Raw genomic sequence first — 14316 nt, 5'->3', positions numbered from 1 at the left:
GTCATGACCCACTAATTGGAGATGACTACAATTTGAAAAGCCAAAAAGGTAGAGCAATCATGTGGACAATTTATAGTATGTTTACAAACACATTTTGGTCAGCAGAGAAAGAAAAACACTATTTCTGTGGGACTTCCCTGGTGGTCCAGTGGTTACGAATCTGCCTTCCAATGCAAGGGATGCAGGTTTAGTCCCTGGTCAGGGAACTAAGTTCCAACATGCCATGGGGCAACTAAGCCAATGCACTGCAACTAGAGAACGTGCACTTCAATGAAAGATCCTGCATGAAGCAACAAAATCCCGTGTGCCTCAACTAAGACCTGATGCGGCCAAATAAATAAATAAATATTAAAACAAACTAACAAACAAAAAGCCCTGCGATCTCTGCATCTCATGCTGATTAGAAAACCGAAATTTGGTCCAAGAGCTCCGAAGCTCTGCCTGTTCAAGGGCACATAAATATTGCAGGGAGTCTCTGTTCAGTTACAGAGGGTTAGGGTTAGGGTCCCGTCCTCACCCACTGAGAGCAGGTTCCGGAAGTTCTCCAGCATCACTTCCTGGTACAGCTTCCTCTGGGCCAAGTCCAGCAGCCCCATCTCCTCCTCTGTGAAGACCACGGCCACATCCTTGAAGGTCACTGCCTCCTACAACATCAATCACACTCCTGATTCTCCCTGGAGGAAGGGTAACAACTGAGAAAAGTGGGCAGGATGTGTATAAAGTGGTTCCAGGTGCTGAGAGACCAGAGTCAATTTTACTGTAACATAATTAAACATCCCCAATAACGCATTTATGTTGTATATATTTTTCTTTTTATAATAAATGCTGAAAAGGACAACTTTTTATATAGATTTTTTTGCTTTCCTTCTGATTATTTCTTTAGGATAAGTTCCAAACAGTGAAAAATTACCATGTCAAAGAATAGGCAGCTTCAAAATTATTATGTACAACAGCAGATTTTCTTCTCAACTTTTCTCTTATTTTATCCTCCTCCAAGAGTATATAAGTAGCCCCAATTCTCTATATCCCATACTTTGAATATAACCATATTTTTAAATCCTAGGCAAACTTAGTAAAAGAACAACTAATTTGATTATTTGCACTCATTTGATCATTAACAAGCTTATCATATTTTCACATATTTACTAGGTGTTTTTATTTTTTTCTTCGGAACTTGGCCTGTTAATATTCTTTTTTTTTTAATTTTAATTTTTTTTTCAGCAACAGAGGTATCAATGGATTCATAGAGGAGTAGCTTCCTTGTCTGAAGCAAGGTCCTGGAGCAAATCCTACTGTGTGTGCCCCATGGCAGGCAGGACATGGCCTATATATATATATATATATATATATTTTTTTTTTTTTTTTTAATTACCTTGGCCGTACCACATGGCACGTGGGATCTTAGTTCCCCAACCAGGGACTGAAGGCACACCCCTCTGTAGTGGAAGCACAGAATATTTAACACTGGACCTCCAGGGAAGTCCCACCTGTTAATATTCTTTGCACATACTCCAATTGGGGTTTTATATTAGGATTCTGTAAAATTCCTATTACAGATTTCAAGCTTTGGTTTTTTGAGCATGGTGATGGACAGGGAGGCCTGGCATGCCGCGGTTCATGGGGTCGCAAAGAGTTGGACACGACTGAGCGACTGAACTGAACTGATTACACATATTTTCACCTACATTTGGCTACTGTTCTTGTATAGCACTGGGGACAGTATGGTTTCACAGCCTTGGCACTTCTGACATTTGAGGCCAGATGATTCTTTGTTGAAGGGGGCTGCTGCATGCACTGCAGGGTGTTTAGCAGTGTCCCTGGCTCTTATGTACTGTATCAGTAACATCCCCCAAGTCAGACAGCAAAACTGTTTCCAGACACGGCCTGAGGGCACAATCGCTCATGACTAGGAATCACTTGTGCTGCTGCTGCTGCTGCTAAGTCACTTCAGTCGTGTCCGAGTCTGTGCGACCCCATAGATGGGAGCCCACCAGGCTCCTCTGTCCCTGGGATTCTCCAGGCAAGAACACTGGAGTGGGTTGCAATTTCCTTCTCCAATGCATGAAAGTGAAATGTGAAAGTGAAGTCGCTCAGTCGTGTCTGACTCTTAGCGACCCCATGGACTGCAGCCTACCAGGCTCCTCCATCCATGAGATTCTCCAGGCAAAAGTACTGGAGTGGGGTGCCACTGCCTTCTCTGAAGAATCACTTGTATACAGCATTATTTTAACATCTATTCTACTGTGATATGTGAAATTACAAAAAAGTAAAAAAACAACAAAAATGAAACTATATTAAAATTAAAAATCAGTGATCATCTGGCACTCTTCTTGGAAGAGGTTCTCAGATGCCTACTGTTCATTTCAACTGTTCACTTCAGGGCTTCCCAAGAAAGAGAAACAGGATGTGTTTAATTGCTGAGAAATGAGGTGACAACTGAATGCCTAGAAAGGCAAGCCCAACTCACTTTGAACTTGGACATTTTGTCCTCCTCCTTCTGGGGAATTGCTGAGTCTTGGGAAGGCCTGATGGGGGAAGAAGAAAAAAAACTGTCAAAGTCTGGTCAAGGATGTCACTGACCCATGTTGTTATTGTTCAGTTGCTAAGTTGTGTCTGACACTTTTGAGAACCCATGGACTGCAGCCCCCCACACTCCTCTGTCTATGGGATTTCCTAGGCAAGAATACTGGAGTGGATTGCCATTTCCTTCTCCAGGGGATATTCCCCACTCAGGGATTGAACCCACAGCACAGCAGAAAATGGAGGGATTAACAATGTCTATCTTGTACACCTACTGTCTTTGCTAAAATAATTAACTTGTATTTACAATTTCAGTACAACTTATGTGGCAAAATGCACAGGCTAACGTAACTTTTCACCATTCGAATAGAACTTATACTTTTAATTTTAATTAAACCTGGAGTATAAAAACAAAACAATGCCTAGGATTGCTGTCAGAATTAAATGAGTAGGCGGAAAGCTCAAAGAACACTTCCAAGGCACCTTATTTCTCAGTAGCAGCAGAAAGCAGGTCGTGTTCAGTAATGAAAAACCTGTCCTCATAAATAGTTTCTATCACTGGATCCTTCAGAGGCTGTTGCTTTGTCATATGAAAATCACCTTTAGCCTCTGACATGTTATACTTGCTTGGTTTGTCATACTTAATTTGATGCCTTTGCAGTTAATATTTAAGATTACATTGATGATTTTTTTCCCTGTGTAAAATATATATCACATAAAATTTTATATCTGAACCATTTTTTTAGGGTGTCGAGTTCATTAGGTGCATTCATATTGTAAATCACCACCACTATCTGTCTCTAGAACTTTTCCACCACCAGGAACTGAAACTCTATACTCATCAAACACTTAACTCTCCACTGCCTATCCCCTTGGCCCCTGGTAACCACTATTCTACTTTCATAGTCGTAGTGTCAAATTTTTCATGACACTACAAATGACCACTTTTTCAAAGATATAAGACCTTGCTAATTTGACTTTGCTAACAGTAGGGCCTTAAAAAAACTCATATCATTGAGCTAAAGAAAAATTAACAGAATCCTATTATTTAACAGTAAGTTAATCAGTATGCCATTTTAATTAACAAGCTAATCATAGTAATGACAAAAACAATACAAATGGCAATGTTTAACACTGCATAAGCACTAAGTATGTGCTAGGGACCTTGAGACGCACTTGGCACACATTGCTCCATTAGGTACCTCCCACACACCTGTGAAGAATCTAGTGTCGTATGAGCGGTGTGACGCTGGTCTGATCACCTCCACCTCTGTGCCTCTCCTCAGCTACAACAGGAGGGAAAAAAATAGAATGTCAGTCCTAGGGTTACTGTGAGGGATGAATAAGCTAAATGCCCTTAGCACTGTACCTGGCATTTTAGAAAGTTCTCAGTAAATGATGATGGTCACGACTGTAGTTTCCACGTAACAGACAAGGAAGCCAAGGCTTGGTGAGGTCAAGAGGCAGGGGAGGAACCTGAATCCACTCTCACAAAGGAGCTAATCTTCTAGATCTTGTATCTCTGTTGCTTCTAGGAAAAAAAAAAATGCACAGATGGGAGTCTGAGGTCTCATGGAAAGAGAAATGAGAGGTTGAGAGCTGGGAACAGAAGACAGACATGGAAACTGGAAGAGGACTCTGAAGTCAGAGGATCTGCTTGAAGGAGATGAGAACAGAGTCAGGAAGGGTGGCGGCTTTGGAATCAGACCACTGGTATTTGAATACTGGCATCTCCAACATCCCACTACTTAGTCCCAAGGTCTGATCTGTAAATCAGGAATTAACTTGGTTATGATTAACCAGTGGCCAACAGAAGAGTCAAGATTTTCACCGAGAGCCTAACCTAATAGCACATCAGACTCACAGGGGAGTTTTTAAAAAATGGTCAGACTTTAAATGGAAAGCAACTTATAAAAGCTGTATTTTAAAAATTGTTTTTTTTAAACAAAACAAAGAAATCCTCAGAACTTATTCACAACTAATTAAATCAGAAACTGTGGAGGAGGGTTGCTAACATCTGTATTCTTACCCCTCTCCTAGCACCCCAGCCTGTGATTTCATTGTCCAGTCAGGACACTGCACCAGGAAATGAATCCCAGGTAACATGACATGGGGTGGTAACCGTGATCAACATGCAGTAGTTCCCAAGCTCCGGTCAGCTCTATTGTAAGGCCTAAAATTCCCAGTTCTACCCTGACACCTTTGAGCCTCACAGAGCCCAGAAGGCCTAGCTCTTAGCTCCTCTGCTGTCTCCAGACATGACCTTTTCCCTGGGGAAGACTCCCCATCCAGCTAGTTCGCCTGTGGGTTAACCATGTTTTTATTTATTCATTTATTGGTTGTACCTCGTGGCTTGTGGGATCTTAGTTCCCCAACTAGGATTGAATCTGGGCCCCTGAAATGAAAGTGCTGGGCCTAAAGACTGAACTGCCAGGGAATTCCCTTAACCATGTTTTATTTTAACTCATTAATTAACTAATTTATTTATTTGCCAGCACCACATGGCATTTGGGATCTTAGTTCCCTGACCAGGGATCAACACGTGTCCCCTGCAGTGGAAGTGCGGAGTCCTAACCACGGACCGCCAAGAAGTCCCATCCCTTAACCATGTTTTTAGATTCTAGCTATTTAACATCTGTGATTCCTGACTTCTTCCTCAGTCTGTTGAATCACAGGGCCAGACTGTCAACCACAGTTAGTAACACATTTCCCACAAGCCAGCTTCCCAAGGCATGTGAGGGTCACAAGGGTCCATAACATGTTATGGAAAAAATTCAAACAAACTTTTTAGTCAATGTAAGATAACCCGCCCAACCACTGCCCCCTGCTCTCCTGTTCTTAGTGCCCCAAAGGGGGATGTCACCACCTATTTACTTCCCACCACTACAGTCATAAAGACATAGTCCTCTTGCTCTGCTCCATGACTCCTGTGTGTGACAGGCCTTGTATGGCCCTGGGTGGCATGCTGTGTCTCTTTTTTGGGGAAACTGTAAGTACAGAAAACCTTCTTTCTTGGTAACCTCTCCATGCTGTCATTCAATCACCTTTATAAATGAAGACCTGACAAATGATCAGATGTAGCCCACCTAGTTCTCAACCTAACAGGTTTCGCCTCTGTGCCAGCTTCAAAATTGTTCAAGCAAGCCAACCACATCCTCCTGCCAGAACCAAGGGTTACCTTGCTGCTGCTGCTAAGTCACTTCAGTCATGTCCAACTCTGTGCGACCCCATAGACAGCAGCCCACCAGGCTCCCCCGTTCCTGGGATTCTCCAGGCAAGAACACTGGAGTGGGTTGCCATCTACCCTCTGTCTAATAAAGAGCCTGCCTCCCAGGGCCACTGCTGCTTCATTCTAGTCCCAAGTGCAACCATGCGTGGCCTTGCATGGCTCTATGTGATAAACAAACTTATGCCAACCTCATCTGCCTGGCGCAGATGATATCTCATACTGTTTAGGACAGGGATTCCACCTTCCCAAATAAGGTGAATAGGAAGTGATTGGAACATCATCACAATCATCCAGAAAGCTAAAAAAGAACACATTAGTCCAGGGACTTCCCTGGTGGTCCAATGGTTAAGAGTTTGCCTTCCACTGCAGGGGGTGTGGGTTCAATCTCTGGTCAGAGAGATTCCACATGCCTCATAGGCAAAAAAGCCAAAACATAAAACAGAAACAATACTTAAAAAAAAAAAAAAATCAATAAACAAACAAACCCACAGAAGCCCAGACTCATTGAAATGGTAAAAAGGACTGGGTTTTTACACTTTTTACCAACTTCCTTAGGTGATTCTAATATGGCCCAAGTTTGAGAACCACTGCAGTATTCTATTCTGCCCCTCAAACTGTTATCTGAAATGCCTAATAGCCAGGAAGCCCAGGGCAGGGCTAGAAGTGGCACTCAGGCCTCCTGATGACTAGCCTCCTGCTTCTCTCTGTTGTAGGATGCCCTCGAAGGTCTAAAGAGGTAAGAGTAATTTGTATATGCCCTGGGAGGCAAATCCTCAGAGGAAAAATGGAGGCTTCCATTCACAACAGTGGTGCCCAGCTGAAACATAATGCAAGTTACATGGGTAATTTAAATGTTTCTAGCAGACATGTTGAAAAATGTAAAAAGAAGTAGCCTTTAACAATATATTTAATGCAACATATCCAAAATATTACTTCAACCTGCAACAGAGATATTTTACATTCTTTTTCAGTGTTTGAAATCTCTTGTGTGTCCTACACTTAACAGCACATCTCAGTTGGCACCAGCAACATCTGAAGAACAACAGTCTCACGTGGCCAATGGCTACCATAGTGAATGGTGCAGACTCAGGCCTTTTTAACGCAATACAGACCATTTGATTATTCCCTAGGAACCGCTGCTGCTGCTGCTAAGTCGCTTCAGTTGTGTCCAACTCTGTGCGACCCCATAGACGGTGGCCCACCAGGCTCCCCCGTCCCTGGGATTCTCCAGGCAAGAACACTGGAGTGGGTTGCCATTTCCTTCTCCAATGCATGGAAGTGAAAAGTGAAAGTGAAGTCACTCAGTCGTGTCCTATTCTTAGCAACCCCATGGACTGCAGCCTACCAGGCTGCTCTGTCCATGGGATTTTCCAGGCAAGAGTACTGGAGTGGGGTGCCATTGCCTTCTCTGCCCCAGGAACTGACTAGGTTCAAAAGACAACCAATTTTGTTAGTTATCAGTTTCAACAAAGGTTATTATGCAAATGATTCATTTTTGCTCAACTGTATGGTCAAAGTGAACTATTAAAAGAATAAAATGGGGAGAAAAGAAAACCCTAAAGTATTCTTTGCACTTTTAATAACTCACTGCATTTTTCATACTGCATACTCTTCTGTAATAGAAAAAAAAGTATAACGGTAGTCTATAATACATATAGGATGTACTACATGCCAGGCACCATTTCAAGCACTTTCCACATCATATTTCTTTTAATCATCACATGTCCAACTCTTTGTGCCCCCCTCAGCTGTAGCCCGCCAGGCTCCTCTGTCCATGGAATTCTCCAGGCAAGAATACTGGAGTGGGGTACCATTTCCTTCTCCAGAGGATCTTCCTGACCCAGGGATTGAACCCAGGTCTCCTGCATTGAAGGCAGATTCTTTACCATCTGAGCCACTAGGGAAGCCCCCAAAACTTTAATTCTGTGGTTACCTGATGTGAGAAAACCAAGGCACAGAGAAGTTAAGTAAGCTGTGCTGGCCACAGAGTGCTGGAACAAGGAGGTTTTAAAGCCAGCGGCTGAGGTTTGACTCTGGCTCAGCCCCTTGCTGGGTCACCAGGGTCATTTATTTGCTGGGTCATTTCTTCAACTGTCTTCGACTGTTTCTTCATTTAAAAAATGACTATAATAATCACTGCACACAGAGCACTGGAAATTCACTGAAACAGAAGAGGTGCCCAACAAATGTTAGCTTTTTTCAGCATCCCCATCACAATTCTGACATAACAAACAAAAAACTGAACACTAACATCGATTTGACAACAAATTTATGGTTACCAGGGGAAGGCAGAGGGACAAATTAAGAGTTTGGGATTAAAATATACACAGTTCTATACACAAAAGAGATAATCAACAAGGACTCACTGTACAGCACAGGGAACTATACTCAGTATTTTATAATAACCTTTAGGGAAAAGAATCTGAAAAGACTATATATACATATGTATTGAATATATATAGATATACATATATGCACATATATATAAATAACTGAATCACTGTGCTGCATACCTGAAACTAACATGAAAGTAAAAGTCACTCAGTTGTGTCTGACTACTGGAGTGGGTACCCTTTCCCTTCTCCAGGGGATCTTCCCAACCCAGGGATCCAACACCAGGTCTCCCACATTGCAAGCGGATTCTTTACCAGCTGGGCCACAAGGGAAGTCCAAGAATACTAGGGGGGGTAGCCTATCCCTTCTCCAGCAGATCTTCCCGACCCAGGAATTGAACCAGGGTCTCCTGCATTGCAGGCAGATTCTTTACCAACTGAGTGATCTGGAAAGCTCGAAACTAACATAACATTGTAAATTAACTATGCTTCCATTTTTTTAAGAAATTGATTTGCTTCCAAGGAAATCTGTCTTACAGCATGACAATATTAGGCACGATGATACATCAACTTTTTTTTTTTTTTTTAAGTTAAAAAGTGGATTTATTTAGAGAGAAATACACTTCACAGAGTGTGGGCCATCCCAGAAGGCAAGAGAGTTGATGATACATCAAACTTTGAACACTCGGGAAAAGTTGGTGAATTCTACAGCTCGCCAAAGGAAAGTGAGGCACCAGACAAGGCATATGTCTATAGACTGCCTTTCTATTTTGTTCTCTAATTCCAGGCTATAGCCCCTCTGGGCGACTGTTTGCATCACACTTACTCACTAAATAACTCCTCTCTGCCGCCCCTGTGCTGGACTCTCCAAAAAGAACAGGACCAGGTCCATGAATCAGAGGTCCCTGTAGCCTAATAGGAGAGAAAGATGAAACTGAGAGTTATATGCCCATAGCAAGTGCAACTCCAAAGCAGCACAGGAAATTTATCATTTTCCTTTCATAATTCCAACTCTATCTAACTTTCTTATATAAAAAACATTCTCCTAGTGGCCAAGTGTGAAAAATCTTAGAGTTGCTGTTAATACCTGTTATGGACTGAATTGTGAGTCCTACCCCTAAACCCACACATGGAAGTCCTAATCACCAGAACCTCAGAATGTGACTGCATTGGCAGACAAGGCATTTAAAGGGGTGATTCAGTTAAAACGAGGTCATTAGGGTGGGCCCTAAATCAATCTGACTGGTATCCTTCTATGAAGAAAGTGGACATAAACAGGGATAGTAGGGGCATGCACACACACAAAGGAAAGACCTTGTGAGGACATGACAAGAAGGCAGCCATCTGCAAGCCACGGAGAGAGGCCTCAGAAGAAACCAAATCTGCTGACAGACTCCTAGCTCCAGACTGAGAAAATTTGTTTCTGTTGTCTATGCCAGCCAGGCTGTGATATTTTGTACCAGTAGAAGCTGAAGCTCCAATACTTTGACCATCTGATGCAAAGAGCTGACTCACTGGAAAAGACTTTGATGCTGGAAAAGACTGAAGGCAGGAGGAGAAGGAAACAACAGAGGATGAGATGGTTGATGGCATCACCGACTGGATGGACATGAGTTTGAGCAAGCTCTGGGAGTTGGTGATGGACAGGGAAGCCTGGCATGCTGCAGTCCATGGGGTCGCAAAGAGTCAGACACGACTAAACGACTGAACTGAAGCACTGTACTTCAGATACACTAACTTATTTCTTCTCATCTAACCATGTCATGATCTTTAACTTCAGCTTACTTGTTTTTATGATATATCGCCCCCTGCTGCAACTCAATAGTCCATCTTGAATTTTTTTTTCCACTTTTACAAATAATACATGGATCTGTCATTTCAGGTGCCTCTTACATTCAGTGATGTGTCAGTGATGTGGCATGCTGCAGTACATGGGGTTGCAAAGAGTCAGACCCAACTGAACGATGGAACAACAAGTTTTAGCAAATTAATATAGTCTCGGTATAATAATTAATGTTTAAGTTCTATTGACTCAACATCTGGGTTTGTTTTAAAATACTCAATGGGAAAAACCTGTGCATGGGGACAGAGCGATGTAACAAGATCAGCAAGAACTGAAGCAGGGCGACTGTTACACAGGGCTTCCCCCATGGCTCAGATGGTAAAGAATCTGCTAGCAATGAGAGAGACCCAGGTTCTATCCCTGGGTCGGAAAGATCCCCTGGAGAAGGAAAGGGCAACCCACTCCGGTATTCTTGCCTGGAGAATTCCAGGGACAGAGGAGCCTGGCAGGTTGTCTGGAAATTTCCAGAATTAAGAGTTAAGGATATGAATAATCTGATAACAATTGTATATAATATAGATAAATACATATAGAAAAGCTGCTAAACAGAAATGCACTTAAATGTTGATAATCGTCTATATCCTATAGGTCTGTGTCCTATATACGTCATACACATCCTATAAGTTATAACATACGTATCTGCATGGATAATTCGTAATGGTTTTAACTATGTCATAGCTCTACATTTTCTGAATTGTCTACAATGAATGTGCATTTCTTCTATAATCAGTATACAAGCTTTAAATAATATTTAAAATAAGATTAAATGAGAATGCTTTCAAATTTTTACAAAGACGGCCAAACTCACTAACCTGCTTTCAAATCCTCTACAATAAAATTTCAACCTACCTGCACAAATTGATCCCAAAAGTCTCCTCTACAGCCAGTTTCCTAATGGTTGACTATTTCGATAGACTGCTTTTCTATCTACGAAAGGCAAGTGAGTACCTGCCTTATACTCTTAACATCCCTTTTTATAGAAAATGAATCCAAGGAACAGAAAGAATAAATTCGCATCTAACGTTACCTCGCTGCTGCTGCTGCTGCTAAGTCACTTCAGTCGTGTCCGACTCTGTGCGACCCCACAGACGGCAGCTCATCAGGCTCCCCCGTCCCTGGGATTCTCCAGGCAAGAACACTGGAGTGGGTTGCCATTTCCTTCTCCAATGCATGAAAGTGAAAAGTGAAAGGGAATTCGCTCAGTCATGCCCGACTCTTAGCGACCCCATGGACTGCAGCCTACCAGGCTCCTCCGTCCATGGGATTTTCCAGGCAAGAGTACTGGAGTGGGGTGCGTTACCTAGCTAGGAAGTAACTAACGGTGTGGAAGGTGCTGGAGGAGGCGGATTGGACAGCAAAGAGACCTGGAGACAGTCAAACTGCCGATTTCAGTCCGCACGCAGAGAATTCAGCCGTTAAGAGGAAGGCAAGCGGCCGCCCTCGCCCTTCCATCCTGCCCTCTGTCGCAAGTCGCGGCTTTTCTGCCCTGCGACCGAATACCGAGTCCAGCTGATCCCAGGGCCGGGTCAGAAAAGTTAAAAGAGACGGCAGGCTCCCAAGGAATCACTCACCTACCTGTGAGAACCGAAGGCCGTAATCGCAACCTCCTAAAGCGGAAATACCTCCAACTATTAGCAGCTCCTGGACTACATTTCCCAGGATCCCCGAGAGGGGAAGGAGCCACTGCCCCGCCCCCGACAGGAAGTGGCGTGTTTGACAGCGCAGGCCTAAATCGAATTTCCCAGAATCCACGAAAGCAGCGAGGTTCGTGTTCTTACCCTCCGGTAGGCGAAATACCACGAGACACGCACAGCGCTGATTATGGCTTTTTATTTCTCCAGCGCAGCGAATAACCCCTCCGCGCTTTCCCGGAGCGGAAGTTCCGAATCACAGGAAGCCTCCGATACTACACCTCCCAGAATGCTCTCTGCCGCTGAGCTTCCCACCTGTCTGCAATTTTACTTTTGAATTAGCAGGTGGAATATGTGTAAGCCGTCGGGCGCTTGTAGAACCTGGCTTTTTTTCCCCCCCCTCGTTTCCTGACAGAAATTGGAAATATGTATGGAAAAGTAAATGGCAAATAACTGTAAAGGCGTGGTATGTGTGAGAGATCTCTTCAAGAAAATTAAAGATACCAAGGGAACATTTCATGCAAAGATGGGCTCGATAAAGGACAGAGATGGAATGGACCTAACAGAAGAAGAAGATATTAAGAAAAGGTGTCAAAAATACACAGAAGAACTGTACAAAAAAGATCTTCACGACCCAGATAATCACGATGGTGTGATCACTCACCTAGAGCCAGACATCCTGGAATGTGAAGTCAAGTGGGCCTTAGAAAGCATCACGATGAACAAAGCTAGTGTAGGTGATGGAATTCCAGTTGAGCTATTTCAAATCCTGAAAGGTGATGCTGTGAAAGTGCTGCACACAATATGCCAGCAAATTTGGAAAACTCAGCAGTGGCCACAGGACTGGAAAAGGTCAGTTTTCATTCCAATCCCAAAGAAAGGCAGTGCCAAAGAATGCTCAAACTACTGCACAATTGCACTCATCTCACAACGCTAGTAAAGTAATGCTCAAAATTCTCCAAGCCAGGCTTCAGCAATACGTGAACCGTGAACTTCCAGATGTTCAAGCTGGTTTTAGAAAAGGCAGAGGAACCAGAGATCAAATTGCCAACGTCCACTGGATCATCAAAAAAGCAAGAGAGTTCCAGAAAAACATCTATTTCTGCTTTATTGACTATGCCAAAGCCTTTGACTGTGTGGATCACAATAAACTGTGGAAAATTCTGAAAGAGATGGGAATACCAGACCACCTGACCTGCCTCTTGAGAAACCTTTATGCAGGTCAGGAAGCAACAGTTAGAACTGGACATGGAACAACAGACTGGTTCCAAATAGGAAAAGGAGTATGTCAAGGCTGTTATTGTCACCCTGCTTATTTAACTTCTATGCAGAGTACATCATGAGAAATGCTGGAGTGGAAGAAGCACAAGCTGGAATCAAGATTTCCGGGAGAAATATCAATAACCTCAGATATGCAGATGATACCACCCTTATGGCAGAAAGTGAAGAGGAACTCAAAAGTCTCTTGATGAAAGTGAAAGTGGAGAGTGAAAAAGTTGGCTTAAAGCTCAACATTCAGAAAACGAAGATCATGGCATCTGGTCCCATCACTTCATGGGGAATAGATGGGGAAACAGTGGAAACAGTGTCAGACTTTATTTTTCTGGGGCTCCAAAATCACTGCAGATGGTGACTGCAGCCATGAAATTAAAAGACGCCTACTCCTTGGAAGGAAAGTTATGACCAACCTAGATAGCATATTGAAAAGCAGAGACATTACTTTGCCAACAAAGGTCCGTCTAATCAAGGCTATGGTTTTTCCAGTGACCATGTATGGATGTGAGACTTGGACTGTGAAGAAAGATGAGTGCCGAAGAATTGATGCTTTTGAACTGTGGTGCTGGAGAAGACTCTTGAGAACCAGTCCATTCTAAAGGAGATCAGCCCTGGGTGTTCTTTGGAAGGAATGATGCTAAAGCTCAAACTCCAGTACTTTGGCCACCTCATGCAAAGAGTTGACTCATTGGAAAAGACTGATGCTGGAAGGGATTGGGGGCAGGAGAAAAGGGGACAACAGAGGATGAGATGGCTGGATGGCATCACCAACTCGATGGACATGTTTGAGTGAACTCCGGGAGATGGTGACAGACAGGGAGGCCTGGCATGCTGCGATTCATGGGGTCACAAAGAGTCAGACACGACCGAGCGACTGAACTAAACTGAACTGAGCTATAATGAACCATCTTCTTTACTACCTGGCCGTGTATTCAACCTTGGCCAAGAAAATGAGATGCAACCATTGAATGGGACGTGAAACAGAAGCAGGAAAATGCTCCACTTTTCTTTGTTTTGGTTTTCTTACATCGTTAGGGAATTGAAATATTACTTGTATTTTGAAAAAGTTACTTGTCTTCCAATTAAGAAATCACACCATGTAATTCTTATTCCTTTTTAACCGGTTAATTGATGTGTAATTTTAAGGTACAACATATGTTGATTTGATGCACTAATGTATTGCAATATGATTATCATCTTAGTGTCAGCTAACACTTCTATCACCTCAACTAGTTTTCATGACTTTTTTGGTTTCAGAACAAGTAGGGTCTAGTCCCTTAGAAACTTTGAAGTTTATAATACAGTATTATTGATTATATCACTATGCTGTCCATTAGCTCTCCAGGACTTATCTTCTAGTCCAAATTTGTACCCTTAAAAAACAGTATCCCATTCACACCCAGCCCCCAACCTGTAATAGCTATCATTCTACTCTGTATTTATGAATTCGCCTTTTTTAAGATTCCACATACAAGTGATAATAAA

At 42.9% G+C, this 14316-nt stretch overlaps 1 protein-coding gene across 8 annotated transcripts in view; it reads right to left on the bottom strand.

Moving 5' to 3' along the window:
• Positions 1-11637, bottom strand: part of LOC123327513 (zinc finger protein 45-like) — a 40479-nt gene extending 28842 nt beyond the window's left edge. Inside the window, exons 1-5 of one of the 8 annotated variants that reach the window (XM_045163501.1) lie at positions 11501-11637; positions 3890-4051; positions 3734-3806; positions 2468-2525; positions 518-644 (exon numbers count right to left, since the gene is read on the bottom strand). In XM_045163501.1, coding sequence (XP_045019436.1) covers positions 518-644; positions 2468-2482 — 142 coding nt within the window. In that variant the 5' untranslated portion in view covers positions 2483-2525; positions 3734-3806; positions 3890-4051; positions 11501-11637. Of the gene's footprint in view, positions 1-517; positions 693-2467; positions 2526-3733; positions 3807-3889; positions 4052-7682; positions 7911-8908; positions 8995-11496 lie in introns of those variants that run through there. The other 7 variants (XM_045163498.1, XM_045163499.1, XM_045163497.1 and 4 more) reach the window with 7 other exon arrangements.
• Between the last annotated feature and the right edge of the window lie 2679 nt (positions 11638-14316).

The sequence above is a fragment of the Bubalus bubalis genome, chromosome 18, assembly GCF_019923935.1.
Source record: "Bubalus bubalis isolate 160015118507 breed Murrah chromosome 18, NDDB_SH_1, whole genome shotgun sequence".
Taxonomy (NCBI): domain Eukaryota; kingdom Metazoa; phylum Chordata; class Mammalia; order Artiodactyla; family Bovidae; genus Bubalus; species Bubalus bubalis.
Note: the sequence above shows the minus strand (reverse complement) of the source record. Positions and strands in the feature narration are given on the sequence as shown.